The sequence below is a fragment of the Tinamus guttatus genome, unplaced genomic scaffold, assembly GCF_059628265.1.
Source record: "Tinamus guttatus ecotype Peru unplaced genomic scaffold, ASM5962826v1 Tinamus_guttatus_pri_ptg000347l, whole genome shotgun sequence".
NCBI classification, from domain to species: domain Eukaryota; kingdom Metazoa; phylum Chordata; class Aves; order Tinamiformes; family Tinamidae; genus Tinamus; species Tinamus guttatus.
The window spans coordinates 200,722-218,380 of NW_028288881.1; the positions used below are offsets into that span (position 1 = coordinate 200,722).

At 34.7% G+C, this 17,659-nt stretch overlaps 1 protein-coding gene across 2 annotated transcripts in view; it reads left to right on the plus strand.

The window, feature by feature from the left end:
- The window catches only part of NCAM2 (neural cell adhesion molecule 2), a 261,042-nt gene that overhangs the window by 150,645 nt on the left and 92,738 nt on the right, over positions 1–17,659 (plus strand). For both annotated transcript variants that reach the window (XM_010220023.2, XM_088529801.1), the window contains exons 7-8: positions 1,824–1,984; positions 8,805–8,950. In XM_010220023.2, the coding sequence (XP_010218325.1) occupies positions 1,824–1,984; positions 8,805–8,950 (307 nt within the window). The remainder of the gene's footprint in view (positions 1–1,823; positions 1,985–8,804; positions 8,951–17,659) is intronic.

Sequence of the window (17,659 nt, forward strand, 5' to 3'; positions counted from 1 at the left end):
CTTTCACCATTTAAGTGATATCTCTTGAAGCTGTTGTCACTTTAGTATTAAATGTGTAACCTTTATAGGAGAAAGATTATAATGGAATTAAATTTGACAGGATAAAGATTCAAATTTACAGGTCATGAACTGGTAATCTTTATTCATGCGAATAGTGCTACTGAAACCAACATGGTTGTTAACATGTGTGAAAATAATTTACACTGATAAAGTTTAGCTGGATCAATCCTCTTATCTTAACTGATGGAATTATCTGATAAAAGAAATAATCCTCTTTTACTGCATTATTCTTTTTTTTGTATATATAATATCAACATCAATATGAATTTCCCCATTCCCCAGAGGCTCCAGAGAAAAGCTCATAATCTCATTTCTGCTTAGAAATCATCATAGATATGGTGATGTTTGGGATGACAAGCATTTGAAAACTATTTTGGATATAGACTTCTGTTTCCTAAAGAAATTGTTGGAATTTTTGTGAAAACACCTGTGTTAAAAATAGACCTTTTCTGTTCTGTTACACAAAATCTATGATTGACTTTGAAAATGAAAAGAAGAAATACCATCATAGTGAGCTGAACTGAGTGCATAGGTAGAGTTATCTTCAAAAATGTTACTAAGATCAATGCTATATGAATGCAAGGGGAATGCAATGGACAGATACTAATAAATCCAAGAAAGAAACAATATTCTCATTCATAAGGAAAATACTATTTTAGAAAATACTGTCATATATATATAATTATCAGCACTACAATAACAGAAAAAAATAATAATAATTGTTGCCCAGTTCTTCAGAAAAATTACATGCTGTAAAACTGGACATACGCACATTGGTTTCATTTCATAAATAGTTTGTTTTGTTTTTTAGACTTGGTACTGTCAACAGGATTAGAAACATCTACAAAAATCAGGCAATTTTTATGTAGGTGCTTATAATGTTAGAGCTGTTGATGGTTCAACAGAAATAAGGTGAAAAGAAGCCCAGGGAAGCAGAGCAAAATGAGGAAAAAAAAAAAAAGGAAGCAGCTGTGATAATTGTGTGTATACCACAGTGATGAAATGGACTGGTCAAGCCTTGATCAGCTATCAGAATTCTACCCGGGTTTATTTTTTCTCTACCATCTGGTCAAAACTCATAGTAATGTTGTAATGTCGGGGATAGGATGCTTACTAAGTTGTGTCTAGCCAACAGCCACAAAGAAGAAATAATTTGTAAGAGTTCTTTATGTCACAGTAGACTCTACGTGTAATACAAAATATTTTTTATAAGTTGTTGCGTTGTTACTGATGTGACATCCATAGTATACTTTACAAATGTACTTCTAAATGTTTCTTTCATGAAAGTATATATGATGTTGCTTTGTCTTACTGATTTCTCTCTATCCTTCCTTTTATTTTGCAAGCAATATATTGTTGAGTTCTATTCACAAGTACATGTTTCTATCATGAAGTCAATATTGAAAATTTCAGAATAAAGATAATATTTTAATAGATACAAATTTTAGAAACTGTCAGTAAAATTGTGAGGTGGTGGTTCTAAGTTCAAAATACAGTCCAGGATAATTTGGTTATGTCTGGCATGTGCACATTCTTATGAAGAAAAGCTGTCATCCAGCAGAACAATTTTCATCATCCTGAAATCAGCTCCCTTGTGTACATATTGCCAATTTATGTCGTGCTAGGTAATGCATTTTTGAGGATCGCGTAATAGCACTGTCTTCGAACAAAGATTATTTTAAACTGATTGATGCTCCCATCGCACACTCTTTCAGCCAATAGAAGATATTGGTTGATCCTTTTTATTTTCTTTTTTTTTTTAGGAATGGTAAACTTATTGAGGAAAATGAAAAATATATGTTGAGAGTAAGCAATACAGAACTAACAATAAGAGATATAAAAAATGTTGATGCTGGTCCATACATGTGTAGCGCTAAAAACAAAGCGGGAAATGATAAGAAACAGACATTCCTTCAAGTTTTTGGTAAGTATTCCAGCTTTACATTATATGTGCAAATGGGAGAGAAGTTAAGTTCTAATTTATGGTTTTCACCTGAACAGTATTCCTTGCAAGTATCCACTGATGCAGCAGTTGACATACAGTCTCTGTGTAATTTTACTGCTTACTTTTTCATTACTGTTGGCTGTATTAATCTTTATGTATGAATTTTCTTTTGAAAAAAATCTGTCTTCAACATCTGTTACTGTACTATTCAGACAGAGTATAAAGAAGTAATAAATTGTTAGTTCACTCTGATTTTCCTCCAGAAGTTGGCTGAAAAAAAAAAAAAAAGTGAAAAAGAGGTGAAACTACTGAAAGGAAAAAAAAAGTTTTTTTCTCCTTCTTGATATTTATTTTTAAGTGCATGATTGCATATATAGTCACAAAACATTTGCTGATCTCAAGAAATTAGTTTCAAAATAAAAAAACCTAGCCCCCAAACAATCTCTGTTTCCAATTCCTACAACCACTGATAATTTCTTTGAAGTTCTCTGTAGTTAAAGCCCAATTAAAGTGAGTAGGCCTCTGTGAGAGTATAAAAGTTCTCCCATAGAATCTCTATACCAAATTTAGAAATATGGTTTATGAAAAATCGGTTACGGCTTATGAAAAATCCACGAAAAGCATCATTTCTGTTACTTATAATATTAAAAACACTTTTGTTAGAGTACTTCTACAGTGTGTGTGAATAACTAAATATTGTACTAAGGAGAAAGATCCTGAAAGATGTATATTTCAGCAGCTAGGGCATATTTCTGGGACTGTGTAAAATTGCATCGCAATTCCCCGTTAAATCTACTGATAATTTATGAAAAGTGAAGCAGTTCTGACAGGAGAGGTGATAACTAGGAGACAACTACACTAGAAGATCCAGCAGCTGGGTGGATTATGTTGTCATTTGAGATGCAGGAGCCTGAGGTTGAAGCCCTGATCAACCTGTTAAAGAGAACAGATTAACTGTCTTTATGTGGGTTATACTGTGTTTCCCACTTGGAGCCCCTTCATAGCCCTGCTGTGTACTGTGCTTTCTCCCATTTCCCACACCCCAAGGGAATTGCCTAAACACTGGGAAACTATGGTATTCTGTGAAGACTGAGATTTCTTCTTAATTCTTTTTCAAAGGGAAAAAAAAATGAAATACAATTTCAAATCTCCCCTTATCCCTCAAGGTATAGAAAATCTTGAAGGTTTTTGCGCAAAACAAAAGCTTTATTCAATTGTATTTCCCAAATTAAATGTATATATATATATATATATGTATATATTCAATTTCTATTCTATTATACTAAATTAAATTGTGTGTGTATATTTATATATACAATGCATATACATATATATACACATCTATGTATGTATGTGTGTGTGTATATGTATATACATATATGCTCTATTCCTTCTATATATTTATAAAAGGAATAGAAAAGACCTACTCATTTTGATGGGATCTGAGGAACTTAAAGTATGGCTAAAAGTTGCTTATTTTTTTGCCTATGACAAAGTAATTTTTTAATGTAAGTAAACATAAGTATCAGGGAAGGGCAATGACAACAGAAAAAGATTATTCCCTTTATACGTTCTTCCAACATCCAGTAGTTTGAGGACTCCCCAGGGAGCCTAATCCAAATGATTTAGTAGATACCATGAGTTGTTCAATCCCTTTTGAACCAGCACAGCCTTTTTGCTTCCATGGTATCCTGAACTCCTGAAGTTTTTAAATTAGTTCTTCTTTCACTGTAAAGTATTTCCTAGGGTTCTTTTAAGTCTGGCATCTGTTCATTTATTTGGCTAATAATTCTTATTTTGCAAATCTCATTTTGCAATAAATAGTAAAATATCTTCTGTATATTGAATGCAAGTTTTTTTACATGCCACTAATTCATTTCTTTACTACACTGAAAGCATCCAGTCTGTTTATTTTCTGCCACTATGGAAATCACAGTGATTCTCTGATCTATGTGTTTCAATACCTTCCCAGTTGTTTCCATTGTTTGTGAAATGGCAAGGAGAAAACAGCATGCAGAATTCCAGTTGCAGGGGAAACCTGGATTCAGCAGCACAGTGGTGCTTCTACTTTGATCTCAGTGTCTTTTCTTGTACTCTGTTTGCATTTTGACTATCCTTGAATATTGAACCGATGTTTCCAGAGAATCATCTGCAGTTTCTGCTGGGTCTCTTTCTTGGGTGGTCATAGTGAATTTGGAGCATATCATTAAGTATGTATATTTAGAGCTATTTTTCCCATGTGTTTTACTGTTGGATATAATTCAATTAGATTATAGTAATCTGTGTACTGTTAGTTTGACCGCAGGGTATTGTATCAAAAAATAAGCCTCTTACCTTGTTTGTAATCTCTAAAACTCAGTGTGTTTTCATCTCTTTAACTTGGAAAATGTGGCCGAAAGTTGTTTTATTTTCTTCTGCAAAGAACTTTACTTTTCTCTTGTCTCTTTTACACAGGTTAAACTCTCAGATATAAATACAGTCAGCACCGTGTTTTTTTTCTCCTAAGTACATTCAGAAAACTGCAATCTGAAAATGGCAAGGCAGATGGCTAATTATTACAGATGAATAGTACACAAACAGCCAGCCTGTGTTAAAGTGATCTGCTAGTTTATATTATTCTTTTCTTTTCCACTCCCTTATCTTGTTTATCTCACCTACCTGTTATATGTTATTTTTAATTTAAAATACAAATTCCTTGGGGTAGTGACTGTTTATTGTACTAAAGCAGGACTCTGGTAGGACTGAAACCTGTAATAACAGTATTTTAACCATAAAGCAATAATAGTGACATTATAACACTCAACCTTGAGATTTTCTAATACTCTTTTTGAATGGACACACTCATTACTGTTAAACATCAGCATACGTTTAGTTTCAGTGCGTGACCTGGATTTTTGTTTTATTCGACAGTTGTCCATTATCAGTTTTTAAAGAGGTATTTCGTCCTCATATCTTGAATAACAGAAGATCTGTTTCCTTCACAGAGGATTTCTTACTGTTCATGATTAGGTAGTGTCTCTGTGCCATCCTGTTATCTCTGTACAGTTCTCTCTGTATTGTTATCCAATACTACCTAAAAGATCTCATCCATATTAATGCCTAGGATTTGTGCTAAGGTTTTTGATAAAAATTCATTTGTACTTAGTCCTTTCGAATTGCTTGAAAACATGGGCGATCTTCCTTGAATTCTTTAAAAATGTATTTTATATTTGTCTCTGCTTTGTAGCTAACTTTTTATAACTCTGTCATCCATAAATTTAACGTGGAATAAAGTCACCACCTGATACTGTTGTGTGTACAAGACTTGATTATGGCAGGAAACACGTTTCAGAAATTTGTTTCTTAGATATGTTGGTTTCTCCTTGGACTCTACCTAGCTTAGTACCTGTAATTTTCAGAACAGAGCTACAGCTTAGCTGTTTGAGTCAATTGCTGCCATGCACAATCATAGTATAATAGTCTGATTCCTCATGTTCTGTGTTAATTAGGAGATTAACCTTCTAGAAGGTGCTGTAGGGATATACTAAGACCCTCACTTGTAAGTCTATGTTTGTATTTATGACTAGTTAATTTTAGGGTGTTCTTCTCATGAGATATAATTGGGACTGTCTCAGACTTTATGTTTGTTTTGCTCTCAAGTCTGATGAACTTGGTCAAAGATATGGATAGTACTCCTTGACTTTGCTAAGTTGTGTACCTTCATAAAGAAATCAGCTGAAAACAACTAGTAACAAATTTAGATTGCGTCCCATGTTCTTCCTAAACTTTGGGATGGTGATGTAAAGTATACGGCAATGTGCTTTGACCTGTTGAAGGAATTGTTTCCTGTCTGAGGCAAACATGGATGAGTCCCGGGAAAGAATCTGAAGGAAACTTTATTAATCCTATTACTTATGAAACAACTTCTTTACTGAGAAAGTGTTAAAAAACTTAAAAGAACAAAGAACTCAAAGAACAAACCTTTCCAACCTATAAATGTCAGCATCACTCTGATAACATTTCAGAATGTTATCAGAAACGCATCTTTAGTAATGAACAGTTCCTTTTGCCTTCAGAATAAAATCATTTTCTTGAGGCTGAAGTATAACGCCTTTACACCTTAAACCTTTCATTTCAGTCAGGTAGTTCAATCAATTTACAATTTGTAGGTACATTATATCCAAATGCTTAAATATTCTTGAATAAGAATAAGCAAAGACCTGGAGGCTTCCAGACTAGACGTGTCAAAACTCAGTATTTCCATTTGTTTCATGTTTGTTAAAGAGCAAGCAAATTCCAGTTCACTTTGAGACTGACCTTGTCGATTTAGACAGAATATACACAAGAATTGGCAGAACTTTCGACTTACAACCTATAAAAATTATGCCATTAAATAATGGTCTAATAAGCCTTTCTCCATCTGAGCTGTCTTATTTTCCCTAGTAATACCTTTCAGTTAGCTATATTCCATGATTAATCAATGCTTATTCCTTTAAATGTCAGCAGCTCATGTCTGAAACACTAAGCTAAAACTTTGTGTCTTTGTTGTCCATTTGAAGAAGATCTCAAAGAAATTTAGTATATTGGTCTTAGTTTAAAAGATAGAGTTTTAACTATATGTTTTAGAACATGCATCATCTTGAGGGAAACATATGTTTTGTCATAAAGTACGTATACGGCAGGAAGGATAATATTGTAGCCAGGAGACATAGCTATAGAAATTGAATACCTGAATTATACTAGTTAGAATATTTTATAGGTATTTGAGTGACCCTAAGTGTGAGAGTATACACAGTACAAGAAAAAATTTCATTTTATTTTAATGTGATTTTTGGTTATAGTAAAATTCTTCTTTGTGTTCATCTAAAATAGCTTCTTGTTTTACCTCTGAGGAAAGTTGCACATTTCCTCAGCCAGACTGGTGTCCTGCTGTAAGGCCTGGCTCACTACTTCCTACTGTATCCTGCAAAGTTGGATACAGCTGACATTTTAAGAGTCCCTAACCACTCAAAGTATTTCCTTCCTGCACACAAATACACTTGCCTCTGTAGTTTGTGGACAAGCAACGAAGAACTGTGGAGATAAAAGATGAAGAATGAGACCAAGAATGGTGGGGGGGAGGGAAAGGAGGTAGATAATGTTTGGGTGCAGAAAATATTTTCTGGGATATAGCATGTTTGAATCTGGTTTTACTGTTTTTATTGGTGATGTGAAATGCAGCATTTGTGAGGCAATGGTCATAAAATAAAGGAGGAAACCAAACATAAGGAGGAAATATCATTGCCGTGAGGACAGTCAAGCACTGGAACAGGTTTTTCAGCCTATTGCTTTGCAAACCTGGTCTAAATTCATTGTTGACTTTGCTTTGAGCAGAAGTTTGGACAAGGTGACCCCCTGCAGTCTCTTCCATCCTAAAGGATTCTCTTTCCTATTTTGGTCTGCTAATAAAACACAACATCATTTTTCTGCCTAGTGTACACATTTGTAACCTTGTTAGCAAATGGCTTACCTCTGTCTTTACCTTCTGTTTCATATGAAATATGCTCTAATAAATAGAGCTATATGGCCTTCAAGCCTGTGCTGTGGACAGAGCTATGTTTATTACAGTATGTACCCTATGATTTTCTCAAAATCAGCTTCCTTAAACACCAATCTTAATAAAACTATATGCAAAATACCTAATTTTCAATAAATATCATTAATGTTTATAAAGTCAACATTAAGAGCTGCCAAAATTAAATTATCTCATTAAAATTCACTGCTTTTGGGTCTGGACGAATTGAATCACACTCTAGGTACATGATTACATCTTTCCAACAAGATGAATCTCTCATTCGGTGTGTAAAGTGGATGCATTCAGAGAAAATGATTAATGCCTATTTATGAGTAAAATATATAAGGTCAACATTTTTAATGAAGATGTGTGAATACTGTCCCACACAGTAATATTCTATGTGTAGATATACAACAGATAAGTCCTCTAAACAAGATTGTTCACATGTAACCATGAATTGCATTGCATATGTAAAGAATTTGACAAGGTATAATACAGATGGAGAGCTGTAGTTGTTTTATACCAATGGCTGTAAAGCAGGATGATTTGAAGGATGCCAGCAGATATCCAGATTTTTTTAAAAAATGCATTTTTCTATTAATTTACTCAGTAAGTAAGATGAAGAACTTTGTTTCAGAGGATTGTTCAATTCTTAAGAGTGTTAATACTATTAGTATGTTTGTTGTCATAAGACTTTGCTAAATTCAGTAATGTGTGTGAAATAGGAAGATCAAAGTCCAAGAATATTAATAAATCTGTATTTCTCTAAATAATTAATATTGGAATACAATAACAGATTACCATAGAGTCGTTGAGTTTAGAAGGCACCTCTGGAGATATCTAGTCCCCCTTCTTGCCAACTTAGTGGAGGTTCTGCTAGAGCAGGTTGCTCAAGGCTTTGTCCAGTCAGGTTTTAAAAATATCCAAGGATGCAAACTCCACTAGCTCTCCGGGCAACCTGTCCCAGTGTTCAACCAACCTCACAGGAGAAGGAGCTCCAAAAGCTCCAAAAAAAGTTCCAAAGCTCCACTCCGTTCAGGCTGCTGACAGGTAGCATGGGACTTGTGGCTTTCAGGCATGCAGAAATTGTTCAACTTGTAGGCTGAAAAGCTTATTGCTCCTGTAGGTAGTAATGTTAAAACTTTTACATCTTATAAAACCAGTAGACATGAATATGCCGTTTTCAAAAGAGTGATGTTTTAAAAAAAGAATTTTGACATGACAGTTTTTCTGCACGATGAGTAACGTAATTTTTGTTTTTAACAGTACAGCCTCAAATAATACAACTCAAAAATGAAACCACATTTGAAAATGGGAGAGCAACCCTTATCTGTGAAGCAGAAGGAGAGCCTATCCCAGAGATTACTTGGAAAAGAGCCATTGATGGAGTAACTTTCTCTGAAGGTGACAAGGTAAAAACATACACATATCTAAATATGTATTGTCTGGCTAATCTTTTCATAAGTAGAAAATTAATTTAGAGAAAAATTGATATGACTCCTTCAGAATTGAAAGGAACTACTATTTTACAGGGTAGTAACAGAGACAAGGAAGTTCTAATTTTTAAAATTTTAAATTGTAATTTTTAAACGCAATTAAAATGTTGAAAGGTGATTACTTGATTACTTGATCAGGCTAAATTTTCATAAATAATGCCTACTAAGGGTTTCAGTTTCTTCTCGATCATCATGACTATGGTTACAGAGTACTGCTGGATTTAGTCCTTACTGGCTGTCCAGTATTTCCTGTGGAGTGTGGAGTTTGTAGAGATCTATAGTGAATATTTTTGAATTATTTGAAGTTCTTTATTTCCCGCTTTTTTCCCCCTTTTTTTTTTTTACATTATTTTCTTTCTATACAGATAAGGCAGCTTATAAGGACAAATTCAGCCATCTCTCCACTTCCATGTTTTATTACAAATGTCAGTTCAGTAGGGAAAGAATGTAGCATGGGAATGAACATAGTTACTGTGGGAATAAATAGATAACAATTATTGGATACGAGTGTTGGGAGACAAGGTGAGGGACTGAAATAATTTCCCTTTAGTGGTCCATAAGTTTTTTTTTTTTTTTTTTTTTTTTTTTTTTTTTTTTTTTGTAATTTCCTTGCAGAACCTACAGATTTTCTCTGCTTTAGTTAAAATATGAGATAGTATCTTTATGTCTGGCCAAACCAAAATTTTGAGTCTGGATAATCAAACAGATAAATCATAAGCAATCTTCTTACATCTATCTGCATATTCATAACTGTTACTTAAAAACAAAGACAAAAAAAAAACTAATTGCAAAACTAAACAGTGATCACGCCAATCAGGAAATTAGATACACAGTCAGTCACTGCATTTATAGGGAATTACTTTACACTGAGGAAATATAAATATCTGTTCTGAAAGGGAATGTCTTGTCTGGTCCAGTATCCCACTTAACCATTCCTGGAATTGAGACAGTTTATGTGATGCTCTGTCTTTATCACTTATCTGTACTGTAGTTCCATTTGAGAGTGACATAACAGTATTTATGTCATTTTTTTTCCAGTAGTTTTGCATTAAAGCAGTCTCTCTCTTCCTTAAATATTTCATGACAAAAATGATCTTTTTGACCCACAGAGACTTAACTTGGCTTAGAGGTTATGAATGTAGCCTTTTCCTTATGTTTGGAATGTTGCTAAAATAAGTTTCTATATCAGAACACAAAAATGAAATCAAATTGCAGAAGCAAGATGAAAAATAACTGCATTTTTCCAGATCAGATCTGATGTTTATCAGGTGCTCATATAGCACAGTATTACATTTTTATTTCAACCTGCAGATGGGTAATCTCTAGACCTGTCACTGTCATCCAGTAAGCATCTACAGGGGTGCATCTGAATGGAGGTTCAACTGAAAAATACTGAAGACCAAAGTAAAAATTATATTCATTTGCTATTAGTGTGTTGATACATTGTACATGGAATATAAAAAGAGTGAAATTAATGCGGTTCTACAGTTTCTTTCTTTCCGGTTAAGAACTTTCATGTGTTGTTCATGGGAGTGCTTTTGCTGAATACTGAATACATGTTCTGAAGTGCTGTACGTGTTCTTGAGCTGTAAAAATATACTCCATACTCCTCAAACACTTTACAGGGCCAAAGCCTTGACCCTTGCTTTCTTAACAAATTTGATGAAGAGGGAAGAAAATTGATGGTCATTAAATTGTTGAGGAATTCTTGTATAATACGAATGTGTGTTCTGCACATAGAGAACAAAAAGGTGAAATGAGGAAGTCTTTTCTTTTTTTTTTTTGGAATGTATGATTACTTTGAAATTATGTAATTGTTACAACATTAGAATTAATGTCCAATCACCCAACATACTTGCATAAATACCAAAAAAAAAAAAAACCTACATTCAGTATGAACAAGTTGAAATTCCTACAGATTTGTCACTTATGTAAAAAAAAAAAAGAGGGAGAAAAATAATAATGGTATATGTTATTCTCGATAAAATTACAAAAACAAAATTCACTTTATCTGAGAAAATACAGGCAACATATTATCTAACAAATGAGTTTTACTACAACTCCTACCCACCAGTCTACCCTTTCAGAAATATAATGGATTTGAAGTCTTTAATGTTGCATAACTTCAGGAATGTGCTACCTGAACTGAATTAAATATGTCAGTGGTACCTATTTTCTTGTGATTGATCAACTATTCCTTTTTCCTATACGGAACACAGATTTATTTCAGTCCTAGTTAATAGTCCTACTTAATAGCACTATTACCCCTTCTGGAAATCTTCAGTCAACACTTACTACTAAGTTAAAACCGGTTAAAAAAAAATTATGTTGGGTTACTTGAATCAAACTATAGTTGAGATTAGCAGGCTGTCTTTGTGGAATTGCAGGATGCTATTATCTCTAGTTTAAAAAAATGCATCAAAGGAAGAAATACGGTCTGTAATCTGCTGATCTTAAAACATCTGGGTTTTGTTTTAGTTTTTACTTTGCAGCAGCCTAGGCATGAAAATTAGTATGCTTGTAGCTGGCTGCTCTGGAGTTGTGATCTTTTTAAATCTCAACCTTAATTACTCTGATAGAGGTAATTGGTCGACATAGTCTTTCTAGTGATATCTGAATGTCACAGGCTGTAGCGAGTAAGGATCCTTGCCTGTTTGATTTCTTCTTCCTTGACTTCTAATGGTGGGCGCTTTGCAGATTTACAGATGCTTGCTCTAACAACTGCACAAAAGAAATTAAGACTTTATACAGCTTTCAGTCATTCTCCTTGCAGTCTTTGACATTCCTTTTTTGTCTAGTTGCATCCTTAAATGTGTTATTGGTGACAGATGCAACGTATCAAGGAATGATTCTACCTATCAAGGAATGGACAAGAAATTATGTGGACTGACTTGTTTATTTCTAGGAAATCCCAGAAAACTTTAAAGTTCAAAGAGTCTAGGAGAAAACACAGCACATGGCAGTAGTTGAAATGATAACTAAAGTCTGTGTGGCTTGTTCTGAGAAAAATAATATGAAAGATGAAATAGATGCAATTAATATTCTTTCAGTAATGTATTTAATGGTGATTGCCATGAGTTCATTGAAAATAGATCTTGTCAGAATGATTCAGTGTACAATAAAAATCCCAGAAACTAGTTACTAACATGATTAATTGAGTAAATGTAATAAACATTTTAAGACATTAGAGTTTTATATTTGGAAATTCCAACTAGAAATATGGGTGCATGTATACTACTCTTAGTAATTGTGATGCATGAAAGATGAATTGTGCTTCCTTAGTATATTCTTGCCATCTTAGTAGTTTAATGTGTATCAAAACTGATACAGAAAAATTACTCCATATATATTTCACAGTGGTAGCCCTAAACAGACCAGAAATTCAGCTTCTGGATATCTGGAAAAAAAAAAAAAGTTAGTAAACACTCTTGTTTGATGAATATCTGAGTTTTGGATAATATTTCTCTGTGAAAGTAAGAAAAATATATAGGAAAATCCAGATTTCTTAGAATGCTTCATTTTGATTACAGGTCAGGTTCAATAATAATTTAAGCATTTAGGATTTTGACATTCCACTGCCTAGACATTACACAGTCTTAAAAAAAAGAGTATTCCAGATCTGTGATTCTAGGGAATTACTTGTCTCATAGACATCATTCAGAAGCTATGTACACAGAAGTAGCAGAAGTAGCGCAGAAGTAGCTACTAATTTAGTACAACTAAATGGAGTGTGTACCCTGCTTCTTACTTGAGCTTAGATGCTAGTGTCAGACGCTGAGCTGACACCTGATGCATAGTCAGTGTCCTGACTACATACTTCCTTTTGGGAATACCAATCTCAGAAACATCCTCCCAAGGAACTGAATATGGTTGTGAGTAGATAATAGCCTTATTAAAAGAGCAATCACTAAAGAAGAAGAAGAGCTGAGTTTGAGGTCATTCTCAATCTGCGTCAATTCAAAATGATGTTTTCTTTTAAATGGTAGATCTTATAACCAGGACATAGGCTTTTCTGTGTTTTGAAATGATTATGTCCAAAGGAATGGAAAATGAGCCAAAGTTATAGATCAAAGAAATAACCCTACTGGGCTTTTACAAAGGATAATATTAATGAGTAAGAGGTCTATAATTATCTTTAAGGAAAATGCATCTTTGATACAGGCTTTCAATATATCAGATATATAAATCTGAAAGTCAAAGCTTAATTAGCTTAAGTCAGAAACAAAGAACCTTTTTCCTCTCTTCATTCATCAGTCAGCCTTTGAAGTAACCTACCAGTCAGTGTCTCGTCTCTTCTTCACCAAGAATTTGAAATAAATAGATATCTCCCCCTCCTCCAACCTGTGCTAAAGGTTCATGTAAGCTTCTTGGCCCACGTTTACCAGGAAATTACACTGGATGACTTCCGTGATCTTCTTATGGATGGCTAACTCATAAATACATGAGGGTGGATGAGTCTGTGTAAATCAATGGCTATGTGTGCCTAGAGGTGTTTGACTCACCTGTAAAGATTTGCCTGCCTTGAAATTAAGTTTTACTCCAAGAGCAGAGCTTCATCTGCTGCTGCAATGACAGGCAAGTGCATGGTGTATCTATCTATCTATCTCCTCTGCCTCTTCATTTTGAGCCCATGACTTCCCAGCACTGCGCGTCTCCTCACGGACATGCCAACCTGGCCTTGCCCCTTTCAGCTGCGATTCCAGATGGTGTGGTCCAAAGACCTCTGTGCATCCAAGAGCCCTGGCCCTTTTCCCAGTAAAAAGAGGCAGAGGAGGAGTTGCTTTTTGTAGAACAGAAGGAAGGATGGTGAATGGATTTGATGTTATGTAATGACTTAGAAAATGGATTTTGGACACGCACACAGACATCTATATGTGTCCCTGAAGAGACCCTATCCTGATTTTTTGGTGCAAAAATATCATTGATATCAATGCATATGTAGAGACATGAGGGTAGACTGTACTTTCCTAGTAACTAATTTTATCAGAACTGTGAAAACTGACCAAAATTGCTTGTAATTCTTTTTCAAGGCCTGTTTTGGAATACAGATAACAATAACAGATGGAGCTCTGTTTGAGACAGCAGCTCCACTATGTGCAGAGTATGTCAGAAAGGACAATCTATACTCCTAAGCATTTGCAATCTAAACATGTAAAACGAATAACACATGAAAAATGAATGCAGAGAGGCCATGGTCCAGGATCTCATACGCAGTTTTGATATTGCCTCATATATGGTATAATTAATAATAATAAAAAAAAGGAATTTAAAACTCAGGACTTGGATTTAAAATTAATACTGTATTATATATATATTTTTGATAGACATGCACCTCCTGTTTTGAAATGTGGTTAGACTATTCTATTTGTATCCACAGGTGAAAAGAATTTAAACATTACAATAATGACATTTTGATTTCTGCATCTTTCATTGCATTTCTGATTCTTTTCTTTGTTGCATTCATAATCAGGATAATCATAATCTGGTCTCTGTGTAATTTCCCGTTGCATTGCTTTTAATTACAGAAGAGCCTAGACCACTAAAATTAAATTATATTCCAAGTTTAGATTCACTTTATGCTGGCATGCAAATGACAACTATTTGGAGCTTGTAGAATTTTTCACAGTGACTGTGGTCAGGCAGTAGGCAAAAGATTTGGGAAATTGTTTTGCATTGCTTTTTTGAAAGGTCAGCTCTGATTTTTATCCCAAGCCTGTTAACTCCACATCAGCTGTCACAAATGTTAATAAAAAACATCTGAAAAAAAATCTGGATCCCTGTATATGCTATTGTCAAGCATAAAAAGAAGCAGCCTTATATGCTAAATGATAGTGAATTGCTTTGCCTTCCTTTTGAGATAGTAATGATAGTAATATTCTTGCTCATCAAGGATCAGCTCTTTATGTGAATGATGAATCACCCAAAAGAGAGGAAGCATGAGTGTATTTAGGATATTTTTATTGATTTCGGGAGATTTCCTTCTGTTTCTGAGCTAAAGAAATCACTGTCTTTATATGCTAATGTCAAGAACTTTTCTCCTTTGAATAGCTGGAAAAATGCAAGCGACAAGTCTCCTTGCCTTACTGAAGGAAATAGTTGCAACCTGTTTCACCTGTTGTCTGAACAGCTTCTGCATACAATATCATAGAATATTTTTGACATTATAATTTTAGTTCATGCCTGTAGGGCAAAGCAATTTATGTAGCCTGCTGCAATTAGCTCTCACGCTGTGATGGCCTGTGCAGCTGAGACGCTCCACAAATGATTCAATCCAGCAGCCCAGGCCGGGCAGGCAGCTGGGCGCAGCTTGAGCCACGGAGATGCTGCAGCAGCTGGTGGCCACCGCTCCAGCCAGCACCCACACACAGCCATAAGCACAGCAGCTTTGAATTTAGGGGCTTTTTCAAATAAGGCACGATAGCTTTCTGTGTTAAGGATGTGAAATTGAAAAGCAAAAATATTTTGATTGCACAAAAAAGGAAAATAAATGGACACATGAGTAGGGAGGAAGCGTGCGTTGGTCTTAATGTTAGGTAGTGCTGTTAGGAATGTACTGGCGTATGACCCTGTGACATATCAAAGTTTGATGTTCATATAAGCACTGAATAGTGTACTCTCAACAGATACCTATCATCTGATGCATAGAAATCTGCATATGCATAGCCCACTGCATGTTCAGCTACACTTACATACGTTTAGTTAACTACAAGGAGCTAGAAATACAGTATAAAGTTTTTGCTAGGAGGATTGATTGGGGATGTAGGATTGTGTGTGATTAGAGGGCTGACAAAATAAAAGCAGGAGTTTGGCTGAGGAGGAGAGGATAGGAGAAGGCAGAGGAGCTCTGTCAGCTGGGGAAGGTTTACAGTAGGAAAGCTGCAACTCAGTGTTGATATTTCAAAATCTTAAAGTAGCCCAGCCATTCATCTGAATTCCAAACCCATCTTTTAGATTACAGTATCCACAGTGTTCTTTAAATAGGTCTAAATGAAGGCAAGAATGAAGCCAGAAATTATTTTTGATGCACCATAGCGTCTTCCTCAGTGCAGGCTTGCTTAGCAGTTTTATTGGCAGCTCAATACTACCTCTCAGCTGCCTGGCCAGAAGGCCCTTTGGGCTTGTGCCTCGGCTGTGAGACAAATTAAATGTTCTTCCCCCGAGGATGGGCTCAAATGGCTTTACAAACAAACAACCACATATACATGTTGTATGGGTGATTGGATTGGTATTAGATTTTTCCTCTCAGTGAAAGTTTAAAGTTGTTTTGCCGCAGAGCAGGATGAGGCCAGCGGAGACAAAATTGTTGCTTTTTACATTTTTTCAAAGATGGCAAAAAGCCAAGTAAAAGTATGGCTTGAAGATGGGGAAGTGGGTTTTTTATTATTATTATTTAAGGACTTGACTCTTGGCTAATATGATCAATTGTTTGGCAAGGCATATAAACTTAAAGAAGCATGGAGTCTTTATTCTGTACATAGATAGTCCCTTTTCTACCTAATACATATTTCAAACTTAACAATTGTCTCCCATTTAATCTATCTGCTAATGTACTAGCTATGCACAAAGTAGATATTTTGTGAGTACTTTCTACAGTTTGTGATTCTGTATTTACTGTCTGAAATAAAGCCACAAAATTTGGAAATGGCATTTTTTTCCCTTCCAATATTAGCTTTTTCTATTTAGTCATGAAGGTTGATAGTCCATCTGTTACACTAATGAATATTGAAATTATCAGGCAACTTTTATATACCAGCATTTTCTAGGTAATCAGTACTGCTTGGATGTGAATATTCATTCATTGTTTCCACTACACGAACGATTGTTTCATGAGCTTCTGTGTAAATATCACTTGTATTATATACTAACTGTTTAACAACATGTTCTAATAGCTTTTTTTTTTTTTTGACAAAATTGTGATCCTGCATCTGTTGACACGTCAAATGATAGAGCCACACTTCATAGGCTGGAGTCATTTGGTAGTGTCATTTGGCAGAATGAATTCATTCTTCAGAAACTTCTGAAGTGTTTAGTTTCCTAGGTACTGTGCAACCCAATAGGACATGGGAACTACATGCTATGATAAAATCAGCAGTAGAATGTTGACAAAATGCATTTTACTCTATTAAAACCTGTCAGCCGTTTTTATGATCCAAAAGGTAATTTGAACACCATTGTATGTTGAGAGGAAATAAAAAGACATGTGTTTAGTACTTTGTCAAAATGGAATCAAACCAAGGAACCTGGAGTCTACCTTTCAAGCTATTGTTTGTTTTATTAAGCAAATTATCTAAACTTTGGTGTATTAATTAGTCCTACTAATTTTATTAATGTCCTCACTATGCTTCTACAAAGCATATTGTCCTTTGACATTTTCACTGCATCCTTCTGTGCATCAATCATATACTATTTTCCTACCAGTATCAATTCCCAGATTTCAAACACAGTCAAGTTATATGTCTACCTTTTCTGACAGTTTTGAGGCTATGCAATTTAGCCTAAAGTACAATGTAGGAATCTCATTCCCTTGCACTGGGGCAAGTGAAAATTGCTTTTAGAGTCCCTTATTGCCAACTTCAGAAATTCAGTTGGCAGTACTTGTTAGGATTGCCTGTTTAAAAATCATTT